At 40.0% G+C, this 17,642-nt stretch overlaps 2 protein-coding genes across 4 annotated transcripts in view; both read right to left on the bottom strand.

Annotated features, from left to right (window-relative positions):
• bsnb (bassoon (presynaptic cytomatrix protein) b) overlaps positions 1-8,319 on the bottom strand; it is a 62,111-nt gene extending 53,792 nt beyond the window's left edge. For both annotated transcript variants that reach the window (XM_038696742.1, XM_038696743.1), the window contains exon 1: positions 6,340-8,319. In XM_038696742.1, coding sequence (XP_038552670.1) covers positions 6,340-6,518 — 179 coding nt within the window. In that variant the 5' untranslated portion in view covers positions 6,519-8,319. The remainder of the gene's footprint in view (positions 1-6,339) is intronic.
• Positions 8,320-8,465: 146 nt separating this feature from the next.
• On the bottom strand, positions 8,466-17,252 carry bap1 (BRCA1 associated protein-1 (ubiquitin carboxy-terminal hydrolase)). Of its 2 annotated transcripts, none has more exons than XM_038696745.1 (17): positions 17,059-17,252; positions 16,720-16,749; positions 16,542-16,596; positions 16,214-16,346; positions 15,343-15,462; positions 15,104-15,165; positions 14,802-14,944; positions 14,497-14,575; positions 14,225-14,348; positions 13,802-13,943; positions 13,512-13,693; positions 11,397-11,530; positions 10,790-11,253; positions 10,307-10,539; positions 10,086-10,178; positions 9,929-10,001; positions 8,466-9,453 (listed from the first exon to the last, which is right to left on the bottom strand). In XM_038696745.1, the coding sequence occupies exons 1-17, from the start codon at positions 17,093-17,095 to the stop codon at positions 9,320-9,322; spliced, it is 2,238 nt and encodes a 745-aa protein (XP_038552673.1). In that variant the 5' UTR covers positions 17,096-17,252; the 3' UTR covers positions 8,466-9,319. The 2 variants fall into 2 exon arrangements, with proteins under 2 accessions (XP_038552673.1, XP_038552674.1); XM_038696746.1 differs by having other exon boundaries at positions 10,307-10,536.
• Between the last annotated feature and the right edge of the window lie 390 nt (positions 17,253-17,642).

The following is a 17,642-nucleotide window of genomic DNA, read 5'->3' as shown; positions in this document are numbered from 1 at the left end:
TGTGGCTTATTTTCAGCCTTTGAAGCTGTTCTGTTTAGGCTGGAACAAAGGTAGTGTTTCAGACAACAGTACTGTAAACTTTTGGTTTTCTTGCTCATGCGGGCCCTTGGGCATTAGCGTCAATAGTTTAAAAGGAATGGTGGATTTCCAGTGTCACAACAACTTAGACCTTTTTTTTGTCATGCACGTCATCTTCAAAGACAGTCTCAGCAACAGCTGTGCATCCACAGTGAGCGAAAAGTGGAGATAAAGGGAGGAATAAAGGAATTTAAATAGAACATGTTAGCAATTCACAGCTGATGACTTGAGCAGCTGCACAACTCTAACCTTGTTCCACTCTCCACAGAAGTCCAGTGTTCACCGTAGCAAGTCCATCAGGAAAAACCTGCACTGTTCAAACCATTACTAGACTGTTACATCTGAAATTCAACACAGTCCTGACAGTGTGCTGACCACCAGTCTCAATCACACAGTTTGAGCCTAAACTGGAACTTTGAGGATATTGCTAAAGCTACAGACACATTGGACAACTGAGGTCTAAATCTACCTGGTGTCACAGTTTGAGTCTCTTATGCAAAGCCTCAGGCATGGCTTAATGAGAAAAAGGAAGTTAAAACTGCAAGACACCTTTTCAAAAGATTTCTTTAGATATTCTCCTCCATCAGCAAGTGGCAGTCCACCGAGAACAACTTGTGGCTTTGTGTCTAAAGCACTACAAATTGCTAGCTTCATCACAAAGTGGATGGTGAAGAGTTTGTGAGCTGTCAATCGTTTGTAACGGGAGCTCCCTGTGAAACTTCCTATCATAAGGAGAGTTTGCTTTTTTACATAGCCTCAATTATACATGTGACAGTATCCCAGGGTCACTTAAAGGAATAGTTCAACATTTTGGGAAATACATTTATTCTGTACTTCCTTAGAGTTAGATTAGAAGATCGGGCCAATCTGATAGATCTAGTAAACATGAAGCTGCAGCTAGCAGCTGGTTAGCTTAGCTTAGCACAAAGACTGGGAACAGGGGGAACAGCTAGCCTGTCTCTGTCCGAAGCTAACAAAATTCACCTATCAGCATCTCTTAAGTCTTCGGTGGTTGCCTGCCAAACACGTGCTAACGACAAGACTTCAGAAAGGTACAAAATATAACACACTGTAAAACCATAACTTGTAATTTTTTACACACGGTGGTCTTAGAGGTGGTGGTTGGTTGATTTTGTTACCTCTGGACAGAGCCAGGAAAGCAGTTTCCCTCCCTTGTCAGTCTTTATGTTAATCTAAGCTAACTGGCTGCTGGTACAGACAAGAGAGTGATATTGTTCTCCCTTAATCTAACTCAAGGCAAGAAAGCGAATGAGTCCAACTATTCCTTTAAAAGATAGTGTATATAATCCAGTTGTGTGCTAACAAGCACACAGTGGACATCATGTTTTGAACAGACTTTATTAGCACTGTCAGACAGGATAAATCGGACCAGACATGCCAATCAACATTTCTTAATGGCAGAGTATGGAGCGTGCCTCCAACCAGAGCAAATGTGCAAGATACTCTATCACACAGATGGATATAATTATAACAATTTGGTCATTTTAAAAACTACATGAATACCAGCTTTAATAAAGTTTTTTTGCATAACACGCAGTATGTTAAGGGCCACTAATGTGTCCAAGCAACAGAGCTCCTGACACAACAAGTCTGACCAAAATGTAATTTTTGATGTCCGTTTGAATACAGAATAAGGAAAGCATCAAAGTTCAATAACATCTCAGCAGCCAAGAGTGCCCATTTCTCTAGTTTCCTCCAGCAGTGTTGCACCAATACCACATTGTAACTGGCAATACCAATTCTGAGAACATAAATCAAAGTATTGGCTGACAGTGTGCCGGCCCATTACATTACTTTGAAAGGGTTTTCTGAACAATAAAAATAATTGCCAGTAAACAATTAACATATGGGCACTTTACAAATAAAATATGTACACATCTATTATCCTTCAATACCAAGTTGCCTCACATTGACATCTGACTTAATATGTCCCTTGGAACAAAAATAAATGATCTGATAAGACGGATACTTAATTTCAGCCCGACAGAGCAGATCTGTATCAGTATCTGTATGATGGAGATTCTACATGTTTCTCATTGATTTATTCGTCTGTCGATTGGAAATGAAACTGGGAAGCTCAAGCTTCATAGTGAAACCTATCTCATGCTGTCCATTTGGGAATATTTAAAGATCAAACCAGAAAGGTTGTGGATGCATCGGACTTGAACATGTTCAAATGTTCAATCAGTTGTTTGTAAAGGCATCAAGTGCAGCATAAATCAACTGTGAAATTTCTGCTTATTGACATAGGTCTAGCACTACTGTTTCACCAAGTTTCAGGAATGTCAGTGACCACTAACTTTATAGTAGAAAATTGAAAAAGGTAATTATTTTGTCCCCAAAGGGAAATACTTTCAACTTTATAATTATACAGCATTTAATTTCCGTTATGCTGTGGCTGCTGGGCATCTTTACTGTTAAACAAGTGGTTTGCTGTGTTGAAGTGCTTTTTAGAATATCTTATTATCAAGGTTAAAGTGGAACAAATGGGAGTTGACATACATTTAAGTGATTATTGTAAAAATGATGACAAAGGCATTATTTCAAGTAGTTTTTGGTTGATGTTGTTATCTATCAGAAATCTCAGCAGCAAACAGCTACTTTGCGCTGCATTCATTCATATAAAATGATAAGGGATCAGACCCAAAATTCAATTAGCCAAAACTGTGACAGAGGCTGCGACAAATAGACCCAAGTTAAGACTGTTACAATATTCATTAAACTAATTATTGGTGGATACCAGTGTTATAGGCCACAGCACTTCTTATTTTCCCTATTTGCAGACATTTCATCATTTAGTGTCAGACAAGCTTGGCAAACCCTCAAAAAGTAATTGATGAGCAGCCGAGACATGGATGAAGGAGAGCTCACTGTAGAAAAAATATATTCCCCATCATGTTGGAGCTGTAGTGCTGAAATTTTAAATCTCCCACCCACAGTGAGTCACATAAGAAAAGGCTAGTGTGTGTTACAGCTATATTGTGTGACAGGGTGCACCATATCCGCAGTTTGTGCCTCTCATGTATTACCAATACGTTAAAATCACAGAGCTAAAAATTAATACTTGGCGATCTTTGAAAAACCCAGAATATTCTTATCAGTTTTGCATGTTGCGCCTCTTTTTCCTAATCAAAACAAGGTAGTCAGAATGACATAGGTCCTTGCTTAATTTGTAAAACACACACACATTTGTAAATTATAATTAGTTATATTGATATATTGATATTTCTTAATATTTTGCTTATGTTTTACAAAAAGAGCTAGGGCATATGTAATTTATGGCATCCAGGATAAGGTAACACAATCACAATTTTTTTTTTTGACAAATGTCTAAAAGAGTCTTTAAGTGTTGTTACACAACCTTCTGAGTTTTTCAAAGATTGTCAGGTATATATTATATTCAGAAAATGAGATGTTTAGCTCTTTGACTCTAATGTCATGTAAGAGGCCCACTCTGATTAAACCACTGTCTGTTCTGTCAGAATACATGCCATGGTTTAGTCCCAGTATATTTGAGATGGACTGTCTACAGTCTGAGATAATAAAAAAAATAATTAAAAAACGCACTGAGGAAGCATGTTGTACTGGTTATGCAAGCTTACTCACCTATAGTGCGAATAATGTACAAATGTTCAATGCAAGCATTTGTTGAATAATTTAGAGCCTTTTTATGCTATTGGGGGGAAAATCCTGCTGTTTACCAGTGAAGCCAATGCACATAACAAGCATAGAAAAAAGTACAAAAGGGGACTAAATAAGCTTTCATGAGCTTTGATGCCTGATATCCTTATATCTGACCAACGCTGCACTACCATTGTCTCATGGGTAGCCGTTCATTTTCTGTATCCTACGGCTGTCATGGTCTCATAAATAATAATAACTGCTTTTGCATTATTTGTTTGAGTTGTGATAACCATTTAGTATGTGTAGGCTACATAGAGAACGGTGCTTTCATTGCTGAAGGTAAATTAATTATGAGGGCACACTGTGTCTTAGAACATGACTATATCCATTATTTTAATGGTGTTTTTTTTTACGAACTGCTTTGATTGGGTTTGTAATGGAAATTTGATTTATATTGATTTATATTCTGTGAAAAGACCCCATATCAATGGCATATGTTGGCCAGACTGAATCATGTAGCTCTCAGTGCAATACAACATATGCTGTTACATGATACAACGAATCTTCATTCATTCAGCTGCTAAACAGAAAACAATGAGATGAGAATATAGCAGCAGCACATTGAGCCCTTAGTTGCACACATTGGAAATACCAGGCAGTTTAATTTCTCCTTCTGAATGCTTGTCAGTTATGGCCATCAGGTCCGGATGACTGTACACTTACTCAAAGCTGTTATGATTAGAGAAGAAAACAACCATTGAGGTACTTCGTGAAGCTGAAGGGTCGTGTGACACCCATACAGTCATGGATTCCTGTATGGGCTCAGATTTAGCTCTTTGACTGTGATTAATAAAATATAATATGGTGAGTGACAGAGCAAAAATGCCTATATGGAAATCCTGAATATGGTTATATATAGCATAATATGTTCCCCATTCACATTAATAGGCATAAAATGCTGCAACTCATTTTAATTAAGATGAAAGTCTCCTATCTACAGTCTCAACCCAGCCACCGTCTCTTTGTTTCTTACACTCTCACAACTTCCTAGTGGAAGAGTATTTTAAGGCAAAGATTCAGACTGAATGTAGGGCCGTGATCTTAAGAAAACCATTACAAGCAGCCATATGATATACTGTCTCTCTCTCACCGCCGCTCTCTCTCAGTCTCTCAGCACTCGCCATCGCCTTATGAGACACCTCAGGGTGGATACCAGAGAGAAATCAAGACATAAAAGAATCATGCGGTTACAAGGGAGCTATGGGCTTTTAAACCTGCACCACATTGAACATACAGGACAAAGAGTGAGTGCTTTTTATCCCCACAAATAGAAACATGGAGAGGACTAAACATTATTAAAGGTGGGTGATTTTCTAGTTACAGTGGCTGAACATGTTTACTGCTCAACATTACAATCACCATGTGTGATGATGATAAAAACCAAGCAATTGGTCAATGACAAAAGACAGATTCCTTAAAACGAAGGTTTGTAGCACAAATAAATCTATACGTGTTCTCAAAGAGACACTGTAAGCTGGTGAGGCAAATCCAAGATGCAGCTGTGCCCTTTGCTTGTGCTTATTCAGGTCTACAACTGTTGAACTATGTAATTAAGGCAATATCAGATCTTATTTGGAAGGGTAATCCCTCCCACACAGACAACACAGACCCACCTGTGATTAAACCCTAATGATCAGGGCTGAATGTTGGAAAAGGCTAAAATTACAGCCTATTTCGCCTTGTTTATAGGACAACAAATTGTTTTTCATATGTAACTGGAAATATTGAATTAATGTGTCTGTGCTCAGTGTCAGAGGAAATGAACCATTTTCAGTGCAGTTGACGGTGGTGAAAAACAATTTCCACTAGCTGCATATTGATTTGGACTGAGGTCTGATACGTGAAGACAGCTATGGCACATTTGCGTTATGGCCCTGTGCTCACAACGACGTTGGCTACGTCTGATGGTAGCACTGTCATCCTACACAACCCTGTCATCAGGATACAGGCTCACGGGGAGGACGGTGATTTCTCGGAATGACTTTGTATTTACGGGCATTCATGTCGAAGCATGTTCAGGAAATCAACCTGTAATGAAACCGACGGGGCCCTTCAACGTGAGATACAGTCTAATTTATTTATCACCTGAAGCTATGGGGGCATTAATATCTGTGAGATCCACCCCTGAGTATTCATATTTACTTGGCACTGCCTCACTACGAGGGGGAAAATGTCGCTCGTTCATTCATGATGCTTAGCTACGGACGCCTCGGGACAGACACCGTTAAAACGGGCGTAGAAATCCCTGTTGAAGCGTTTGAAAGCTTTGCGTATTATTGATTCTACGTCGTAAGCGTTGCATACTGAATTTGACTTCGACCCAAATTGAGGGTGAGTAACGGGGTGGTGCTGCCAAGAAGAAGCAGAAATTGCTCTCAAACGGGGTGGTGAATTGTGTTGACATGGATATTAAATAAATAATTAAGCACCCATTCAAGTCTATCTACGCGGTTGAGCCTATATATCCACTCCACACCGTACAGATGTACGGTACACGCCACGCTGCCGTGTTTCCTCCGCGTTTGGCGGAGAAGCGCCCTAAGCTATCGCGGCTACCTGTTAATCCCCGGCCCGGGTCCAGCCCCACTTCCTCCGGCTGGCGCTCCATTGCTCGGCTTGATGAGCTGTCCAGAGTCCGGTGGTGCTGAAATGGAAGCCGGAGCCGCCGCTGCAGGGACAGCGGAGCCGGGCTGCCCCGCCTGTCCCTCCCCTTCCATGCTGGCTTCGTTCCCCATCGCCTCGGGAAAGGTCTCGACGGAGAGAAACGGTGTCGGAGATGGTTGTACAGCTGTCAGATGAAACTCAGCGTTGCTCCCCTTCCGCCATCATCACCTACAATTCAGCATCCCACACGGAGCACGCGCGCTGACGGGGAGGGTGAGGGAGCGCGCTGACGCAATGGGTGGGAACTTGAGTGGCTCGTACGTGCGCGTTCACAGCGGTCGGTTGACTCAAGTCACCACGCAAATATACCTCTGATCCCTCTGTGGCACATGACTGGCGACCACAGAGAACTCCCTGACTCGCTTCACGTCTCTCCCGCATAAACCTATAGTTTCTTTAGCTGAATGATGGTCCGGAGACATCACACATCTTCGTGCCAAGTTTTTATCTGCCTACAAGAGGTCCACTGTTAGGCTGTCTGGGCATAGGCTACAGATCATTTAATCACAACATTCTCTAGAGCTGAAACGATCTCCTTGTCGTTTAATTAATTTGTCAAACGACAGAAAATTAACCACTTTTGAATCGATAATTCGCCAAAGATTCCTTGTTTCAGCTCCTGAAATGTAAATATTTTCTGCTTTCTTTAGTCTTTTGTGACATTTAACTACATACTTTTGGGGTTTGGACTGTTAAATTGACAACATGAGCAGTTTGAATCTGCCAGGTGTAAGGCTTTGGGAAATGATGGGAATTATGGGTGTTTTTTATCACTATTTTCTGACATAGTGAATACCAAGCAATTAATCAACTAATAGAGAAAAATGAAGATTGATTCATTCATAATGACAATAATTTTATTCTCACTGGAGTTTGATGGACTATGCATACGAATTCATCTAAATATGAGATGACTACCAATAAAGAATTCCAGACAAGCGACAAAGTCAACATTGGAAACATGTTTTTTCAAATGGTCTGAGACAGAGTAAAAATGCCTACATGGAACTCCTGAATGTGGTTATAGATAGCATATTATGTTCCCCATTCACGTTATAAGTTATGATGAAGCCAACTGGAGATCTTGGTCTGGGCCTCTTATACAAATAACAAGCAAAGAGTAGTGAAATACCAATACAGTATGGTTACATTTCACTCAAACATCTGCTTCACAAAAGATGTGTGGGTGAGGGGTATTTGCTTTTAGCTACCACATAGGATACTGGGTGTACTTTACTACTCTGCCAGTGGCGTTATTATAAGATCATACCTGTGCTCAAACATTTTGTAAGGTAAAAACTGACAGTGTCAAAAGAAAAGAAAATGCAAACCACCCAAACACCTGGAAAAATGGATCAGAAATTCACGTTAAGATTTTTTATTTTACTCATCACAATCTCTATATCTATATAGTATATCTAGTGGTAAGTTAAAAATGTAAAAACTAATCATCAAATTAATGTGGGTTATTTCATTCAGCAAAGTAATAAACTGCAGCTGGACAGTATTTTACTACAAATGAAATATAACAAAAAATGTTGCAGATGAAAATAAGGATTGCTCTGGCCAATGCAAAACGCTAATACTAAAACACTAGGAATACTACATGTTCATCTGAATACACGTGCACATCACAGCCATGGTGCAACAACTTCCTTCTGCAGAAAATCCAAAGTCCACTTCACTGTGAAAGGCTCTCCTCACAACATCGAAAAGGTTACTATTCTGAGATGGTCCTACTGGTCTCTGAATGATTGCTCTCCCTAGTGTACACCAATTGTCACTACAATATAACACTTACTGTTATCTAATACATCTAAGAAAATAAACCTAATCTGATGAACCTACTAAGATAAAAGAATTTTTGGGATTAGCATTTGTAAACATGTTGTCATACTGAGGTGGAACGCTATACCAATCTATTCATTGCAATTGTTAAAACACTGTTATCCTGGATCAACCATTGTAGAGCTTTATTTTAAATGCCCACCAAAAGAGCAATCTGGATTATAGCAAAATATTCTCATTGACTTTATTGAAGAATAAATTGGCAAGCACAAAGAGCAACAGAACTCAGTGAACAGGTGAGCCAAGTAACAGATACATATGTACAAAACACACAAGGGCACACATCCGACTCAATATTCACTCACTTTGAGATCCATTTCAGGTACAAAAGTAACACAGGAGCTTGTTTTTCCATTTGCAGGACCTCAAGATACATACACACACAGCAAGAGACCTTCAGCTAAAGACACGCAAATGGAAAGAAAGAAACTTGATGGATCACAACTTCTTGAGTTTAAAATTGTCCGTAAAGAATGTGATTAAAACATGCTGTATAATGAATTACAGTGAACAGATAACTGAAATGGATGAATAAAACACATGGCCTTGTTTGTCAAAACATTCAACACTTCATTGGCACCATAAAAACATCAGCAAAGGATACAGTTGAGGAAATATTGACTTAAATGTTACCAAATTCTATATTTAGTGGCACACTAAACTGTACTGACCACACAACTGGACAGAGGTTCTTTCCATAAGAATGAATACTTTGAGAGATGAAAAATATATTCAGGCGCATCACTTTTGGGGACATGTCTTTGTTCATATTTACAAACTGTCAATAGTAGTAGCACAAGAAAGAGGAACATTTACCTTGAGATTAAAACGGTAGTACATATATATACACATAAATGATAAAAGAACTATGGTCAATTTCACGAATAAGAGGAGGCTCTCACTAAAATATTATACAAAACTGCCTTTATGAGAGTTTGAGGAGTGCTTCAGTTTCTTTTTTTCTGCGGTGACTGCTCACTGCTCACAGGAGTAAGTTACTCACAGAAGTTATGATTGTTTGTAATTACTGGCGCTTGGCTTTGTAAGGTCGAGAGCGTTTCCTGCGGTCAGGCTTCCTCTGTTTGTGCAAGCGGCCGATACTCACTCCCTGCCGACGACGCACAGAAATGTTTTGCTCCACAAGGCTGGCCAACATGCCTGAAGGACACATGCAGTCAGAATTAATTAAGGAGCAAAGAAATTATAAAAGAAAAATACCAACAAAACAACAGATTAGCAGGTAACTACGTTCCTGTATATGCCTGGTTAGTCTTTTCTTTCTTGTTTTAAAGGAGGGATATGGAAGGGCGTGTGACAATGTCAAACCTTGTGTTTTTGTGTGTGAAGGTGGTTAAGAGTAAAAATGTGGCTCTGTATTTATTTCAGATTTGGTGGATCTATTTTAAGTGTTAACAGCCAGAACCTCTGTTTGAAATAAATTATTTGTTATTTGTCTTGACATGTACAAAAATTATGACCAAACTGTGTGTGACATTAATGATGGACACAAATGATCCACCACAGAGAGCCCGGGAATTTAAGTGGAACTTAAGGTTAAGGTTAAGGTTCAAATGTGGTTTTGATGAAAGGGTAAAGGAGGGCAAAAAAAGACCTTTTAGATGATGAGATTTACCTTCTTGGGCCAGCATTGATATAAAGGTACAGATGAACTCATCGTAATTATGAGTCCTCCTCTGATCATCAATCTGAACAAATGAGAGCATTTTGATTAAAAGTCAATAAAAAAAAACAACAATATATTGGATTGGTTCCAGGTAAATAAAACTTACTTTGTATTTCTTTCTCTTTTCTACTTCCTCCTTTAGGTACACCTCATAATTGGCTATGTCAGCCTCTACACACTTGAGCAGTGCAAGCAGCTCCTGCAAGAAACAGAATAAGATAACTGCTCGGTGTACAGTACTAGAGTACTGTGTTGTAAAAAAATGTTGGCAGGCTGACAAGCATTGCAAGGTACATGCGTATGACACTAGGAAATTCTAAGACTTACTTTGGGAGTGTACTTTTCCCCAGGGGGCTTGCTATCTGCCGCAGTTTCCACAGTGCTGGGCTTTTCCTTGCTAGGTCTCACCTCAGCTCCATCTTTGCTCTCCTCTTCTTTCACCTCCACAGATGGTCCCTCGTTCACTCTTTCCTTCTCTCCTGCTTCGAGGCGTGCTTGCTCTTTGTCTTTTGCGTTCTCAGAGGTACAAGGCTGCTTTGTGCCATCAGCGGCCAAATCTACTGAACAGGCAACAGATAAAGAAGCAATCTATCATAAGTAGCCAGACGCAGACAATTTGTTATTAAAAGCAGTGCGTGTTCTTCTCATTAAGGTCACCCCAAACTGTTTACTTCTACTGTCTAACATGATTAATATGCTCTGACTGTACTCTAAATACCAAGTGACTGACTCAAATGCTTACTTCAGCAGAGGCTTTTAAACTGCCTTTGTAAATAACATGGACGACAGTTACAATTCTCTTGTACTCACCAGATGGAGGGAGAGCGCAGATGACTCCATCCTCTTTCAGGTGTAACAAGGCCACGCTGACAGAGGGACCCAGCTCTCGCACAGCACGGTTATGTCTCGAGTCTAGCCTCAGCAGCTCATCCTCTCCAAACAGCACACGAGACAGATGGGATGCAACCGGACTGGACGGGCGCGTGGCGGCCTGGGAGCGCGCGGGTGAGCGCAGCGGGGAGTTGAAGGCGCTGCCAATCTCGGAGGCGGTGTCGGTGCTTTCGTTGCTGGGTGTGGGGGAAGGCTGGGAAGCAGATGTGATACAAATGCCACCGGTGCGCCCTTCTGTGCGTACAGAAAGGGGTGTGTTCAAGGCATCTTTCCTTTGAGCCTCCTTCTTCAGCTTCTCAGCCAATACGGTGAGGGCAATCTGGCTCTCCATTCCAGTCCCTACCCGTCCAGTTCGTGTGCGCAGACTTGCCTTCCGTCTATATCTAAAAAGACAGCAAGTGTGAAACATAACAAAACACAAAAAGCAGTAATTCAAAGAACTTTAGCCTCCTTCAGTCAGGTCATAACCACACACATAAGAAGAAATTAGACCTATTAAATAGACCTATATACACCTCTTATATACCTGTTAGATGCGCCTGCAGAACCAGTCACTTCCTCCTCATCATCCTCATAGTCATCTTCATCATCGGAGTATTGGGTCTGGGGAGGCCCCGTCATTCGAGATCGACCAACTCCAGCAGCAAGGTCCTCCTCTTCCTGTAAATCAGACATCTTTAATAAACCCTCCACTGAATGTTTTTCTGGGTCACTAGAGATAAAAGTTGAGCTGCCTTAAAACAGGAACAGAGCAGACATGTAAACTAAAATCCTCTTCATATCAGTTTTACAGTATTGTATGTGGTTTGCATTTTCTGAATAGTGCCACCTTATAAAAAAGGTGTAAGGTGGCATAAATCTATAAATCTAATGTGCAAGAGAGAGAGCGACTGAGAGGAAGAAAGACAGAGAGGACAAGCAAAGAGAAAGAGAGAAATAACACGCACAGTGAGCTGTCGCAAAGTCAGATCTGAGACGTTCAGAGGGCAATGTATGATCTTTCATGGTTGCAAGAAAAGTACAATATTAGTGTTTCCATATTACTCTCAATGTAACGCCTGACTTTGTTTTAGCAAATGTGTGAGGGTAGGTATAAGGGTGTAAAGGGCTGCATAAAAAGGGCTTCTTGACACAACTAGACAGATCAAAGGTATCAAATGTACTATGAAGCGAAATTAATTAATTAGCGAGGTATGCTGATTCAAAAACCAGAGTCTTCCATGTCACGAAGGTGGCCAACTTGTGCTAGATCACCATGCTATGTTGTGCTGCACACCTAACCTGCTCTGAAGGAGTTGTGTTCAGAGATTCGAATTTAAAGCGGACGTAAAAAGCGCCACTCTTTCTATTCCTGAGAATATTCTCTATGGAGTGATGCAGGTTATTAGATTAGGGAATACGTTAAATGTGCAAACCTGTTGAGCCGTTTATTAGTAACAAACTCCTGCAGTTACAGTAGTAGCACAAACTGTATGTGTCGCGTTGCCAAAGGAACCCACATGCATTCAGTTGGTGATGCAGAAAATGCATACTTATGTTTTTATGCTTGCTGGTACTGATTTGCAGCTGACTCTGTTTTACGCGGCTGGTATTGCAGTTAATAGAGCACAGAATAGAAACTTGATAAGTCTGTTATAATATTAATAATTATCATTATGTTGTTTGATAATATTCAAAAAACAAAATTAATTTCACTTTGATTTGGAAAAACTAAAGTGATTTCCACATATCCTAAATGCACTTCTTGAATATCAAGTTTAAATGTATCAAGTTTAAAGTTTAAGATCTTGAATGTACAGCTGTCACGTTAGAAATAAATAGGAGGAATCAACAGTACAGCGACTGGAAAAAAGGAAAAAAAATATGTTGCTTTTTTCAGACTTCATAACTTTCCATTATAACAATCTGTTCTGGCTGAAATCGGCAGCACGCGAACAGTCCATTTTGTGTGGAAGAAGACACAAATAATGTCAAATGCCAATGTCAAGAGCCTGATGATGAAAACCTGGTTTAACAAAGAATGTTCACCACTGTCGTGATACCCATTATCTCTGATTGGGGTTTTAGGTTTTTCTTGAGCCAACTAATGCAAAGAAAGCCTGTTTATGTCAAACTTGGTTTGCAGTAAACCCTTAAAATCTATTTAAAATGGAAACAAAATTTGTGTTATCCAAAAAACAGGATTTTAACTGCCCCAGATAAATAATATAAGAAAGACACCTTTAAATTAAAGATATACTGAATTGTTTACATGCTCTGGTGTTGATGTTGGTACATGTGGTTTGTTGGCTGAAAAATATTATAATGATGTGACATGTGAAAGCCACAGAGGCTAATGTCTAATAAATATTTTTAAATAATACTATAAGTCCTGACCACAACCAGAGCTGAAACATTTAGTCAATTAGGGATTCAAGAGGAAATTAACTGGCAACAATTTTGATGATTAATTGCTGAAATCATTTTAAACAACAACAACATTACAAACATTAAAGCAGTATGCAAAAACTTTTCTTTCTTTTTAAATGTGAAGATTCTCTGCCTTTATTGGAAATTGGTGAAGAAAGTGCTGAACACACACACTGGATACAACAATAGACCTTTCTGAACCAGAACCTATACACTTTACTTCTCCTCTTACCTGCATTGGAGACTTGGCATAGTTGTGGTTGTCCAGGAAGGCAGGCAGGCGTTGAACAATGGGGTTGGGACTAGTGACTTGCTGGGCACCTCCTGTGGGGACTGGTGGTTTGCCCATGACCTTTGTGTTTGCCGAGGGGCTGGGTGCATCCTTAGACTGAGCTCCTGGCTCATCCACTGAATCTTAAACAAGAGTTGAGAGTATTTCAGTTAAATGTTTATGATAACCCACTATAAAACTTACAAGATATATTTCAACAAAGACTGGAGAAATAAAGGCAACTAAAGTACCTGAAGAAGCCTGATCTGTCCCCTGTGATGTAACTGGCACCACATTTGCCTCTTTCTTTAATGCAGTGGTGCCATCATCAGGAGTGGAAGAGTCCTGTTGCTTCTTGTCATGGACAAGCTCGGGCTGAGTGAGCCGGATCATCTGAAGACAACAGTAACAGTGAATCCATTTTTATTCTGGGTTTTTTTTCCCCCATTCAAAGTTAAAATATGTTCCATTTTACTATGATCTCAATATCCTAATCTCTCTTGCTCACATAAGTCTGTCATCTAATCACACTATGTGTCCATGTGTCAGCTGACGAACTTCCATTTTGAGGCTTTGCACTGCAACAGCCACAGACAACATGACCAACTGTTCTGTCACTGAAGGAGCTGTGGCACTGTAATGGGCCTGTGAGGAAACTTCCAGCATTTCCTGACCTTCTGCAGACCCTCCAGAACAGTCTGCCGATTCCTCTTTAGAATTTCCAGTTTGGACTCATACTTCATCCTGCGGTCAGGCACCACTGCCATCAGGTTGAAGCGAATGTCATGGTACGGCTCACTGAGAAAGAGCAGAGAAGCAGCATGAGAATGAAGCCTTGAGGGTGTGTGTGTGTGTGTGTGTGTGTGTGTGTGTGTGTGTGTGTGTGTGTGTGTGTGTGTGTAGGAGGTGAACCACCACAGTTTGAGCCAACTGGCTCAGGACTCACCCAGCAGTGGCCAGGCCAATCCTCTCCATGATAACCCGCCGAGCTTTATCAGTCCATTCCTCCTCCTCTCCCCAGGGCCCTAAAACAGAGCGAAATATTATCCTTTATTTATTTGAGTAGCGTGTGTGTGTGTGCACGTTTAACAACAGCAGCATTTAACAGAACTACACTAAATGCATTAATGCAATGAAACCTATTTTCAACATATGCATTCCCTCTAAGGCTTTTTCTGTGGCAGCATGGCAATCTAAATGCTACAAATCAGTGTGACAAGAGCAAGACTCTACGTCAGTGTGTAGCCGTACCATGGTCAATGGGGTAAGCCTTGAGTCCATCAAGCTCAAAAAGCCGGTCTTTGATGGGCACATAGCTGACAAAGTGGAAGGCTTCCATGGTCCGCACCGCACTGATCCCATTCTGTTTCTCCGGCAGGTGCCTGGGCTCCGGTCTCCATAGAAACACGGAAAGAGAGTTTGAGAAACTGATGAATGCACAAAGCATCACATATCCCACAGTACGGTAGACCAATCACAGTGGATTTTTCCCCTCTCTCCACAGAATCAGAGACACCTGGACATTTAAAACGGAACCACTGACTGTTAAATACCTGGCATGGCTGTTATGTGCTCTTGCAAGCTCTGGGGCGTTTCCTATTGCGTAACCTTTACTCTGAAAAAGGCATTAAATCAAGAGAGTTAGATTTAGAGAGAGACTGCACATATGACTAAGTGAGACCAAGAAGGTGACTGTTGATAAATAATGAAAAGATATCATTCTCAAACGAAAACTGTGAATAAAAAAAGCACACTATTAAATTCCACTCAAAATAACAGACAGGCATCTTACCTCTGGACTAAAGCCTTTTGTGAAAGCCTTCATGCGACTGAGAGTGGTGCCGAGCTCAACGCCGCTGCAGTTCAGAAGCACACTCAACAAAGCGTGGGTGGCACATGAATTTGGTATCAGCTAGATGTTAAAATTACAGCAACAACACAAGTCCAGGTTAGAATTTGCATTTTATTAATTATGTTGCTTTGTGCATCACTGCAGGTTGTGAATAGGCAGGTCAGGATTTTGAAGGGCTGGAAGCAGCTAAATGTATTATGACGTCTACTTTGACAAGGTCCCCTCCTTCTGTGGCAGTCTCTTGAGATTAAGACATTTCTTGTATTGAAGTACTGTGCTGAAACCTTCAGCTGATTAATAATAGTTACTATTACTATATCTGTTAATAATAGCAGAATTGTTATTGATATTATGGTATGCATGTTGATTTTATACAATATACATTATATATTGTGAAAACATTTGCTGGTTAGAAGTACCGCAATTTTCCCTTTTCACAAATTCCTACAATTTATAAAATCAATACTCGATACATGACTTAAAGTCTAAATAAGATAGGAATTGTCTTGAAAGACTTTGAGGCCTGATAAGTTATGAGTGCCATTTGTGATGGTTTTGTCACAAAACTAAAACAATTATCTAATGTGCTGTTAAACAGCTATTTAGTCCCAATTTATATTTTCACAATGAATGAAATTTCCTCACAAGCTTCCTATTTACATTATTACTAATATTTATAATGTGACAGCTCATAAGAAATCTGCTATAGGATAGAACTTCAAATATAGATCAGTTGCTCACTAATGCAAAACTTAACATCACAGCATAAACTACAATAACTGCCCACATCTATGATCACATAAACACTTACCTGATGAGCAAAGAACATATCATTTACAATTTCCTCATCGATGACAGAGGTCTCATCCACCAAAGTGTTAACTTTCCTCCTGGAACGGCGCTCCTCAATCCACTTGAACAGGAAGATGAAGCCATAGACCGGACTAAGAAAGAACATCACATGTCAACGACACTTTTCACATTTTGTTGCTATAGTCCAACAAGGCGCAAGAAAAAGAGGGTTGTTTTAATTAGACATGAGCTTGTAGGTCGCTTCCAGGCATACCTGCCAGGTTATTTATTTAATTATTGCTCACCACACAGACTAGGTTTGACCTGAGTGGTTACAAGTTACATACCTTTGACATTTGCTTTGGAGGTCATATATTTCCTCTACTTGGACACCTTTGACACCTACAGAATAGAGACACGCACAAAAACAATTGGCTTTATTATCCCCACACTCAGGGGTTGGATGTATTGCTATTCACACTGCAACACTGACAGAGGTTTAGCTTCTGTGTATAAGCTACTCACCAAAATCTTCCACCAGCAAAGTGAACAGTCCTGAAATGATAAAACGTTTTATTTAGGGTTGATTAACTAACATAGAAAACACCGCAAATGAAAGCCCACTGTATAATTTCTGCGGATAACGTTGGTCTCTCTGATATTTCGACCTTGTTTACTCGCATAAAATCTACTTGCACAACACAATACACACCAAAACTCTATTTAACGGTGTTTTAATCTTGTTTGGCATTAAAGTTTATTTCTAAGCGTAATAATTCGAGCTGCTCAGGAAGCTAAACTGTCCATCTGGCTTTAAGTGGTAGCTAACGTTAGTTAGCTGTGTTGTCTGTCGACATTTCTCACCTGGATCACTCTCGAGCTCCAGCCACCCTTTGTTCATTTTTGCATTTGTGCACAGCTGACTAATATTTAAGATGTGTTCCAGTCCATGTCCAAACGGGGGTAAGAGTCTTTAACGCCAATGCTTTATCCATTCACGAGACAACTGTGGTGGGCTCAAGATAAACACAATAGACAGAATTAGCCGCCTACAAACTACGTCATCAAGAAACGCCGGGTGGTCGCAAAAAAATAGTCCTACCTTAACTTCCGGTAGTCGGAACTAACCTATATACAGCACAACAACGAATTAATGTAAAAGTATTTAGTGTGTTTGTTTATTAGGTGTACTTTTTAAAATCAAATTGTAATAACATATATGTAAGACAAAACCGACGTCATTCTAAATAATAGCGAGGGTGATATAATTTTATACAGATTATATAAAAGGTAAGGTAACCGATTATGTAAATGTAATACTTTTCGTTTATCCATAATTTCAGTTTTTCTCCGAAACCGCTCCATCCTTCCTGCTGGTGCCATATACTGCGGAAGAAAATAAATTAGGGCATATTGAATAGCAGCCAAAACAACTGTTGCAAACATCA

This window comes from Micropterus salmoides, unplaced genomic scaffold, assembly GCF_014851395.1.
Source record: "Micropterus salmoides isolate LMB-PRFRI ecotype aquatic unplaced genomic scaffold, ASM1485139v1 Ms_hic_scaffold_4, whole genome shotgun sequence".
Taxonomy (NCBI): Eukaryota; Metazoa; Chordata; class Actinopteri; order Centrarchiformes; family Centrarchidae; genus Micropterus; species Micropterus salmoides.
The sequence above is the reverse complement of the archived record's forward strand: the minus strand, read 5'-3'. Positions and strand labels throughout refer to the sequence as shown.

Bases quoted from the DNA above. Each gene is read 5' to 3' on its own strand.
- bap1 (XM_038696745.1), bottom strand. From the start codon at position 17,095: ATGAACAAAGGGTGGCTGGAGCTCGAGAGTGATCCAG. The intron at 16,597-16,719 runs GTGAGTAGCTTA...TCTATTCTGTAG, and splicing joins TTTGCTGGTGGAAGATTTTG to GTGTCAAAGGTGTCCAAGTA. The intron at 14,349-14,496 runs GTGAGTCCTGAG...GCTCTTTCTCAG, and splicing joins ATTGGCCTGGCCACTGCTGG to TGAGCCGTACCATGACATTC.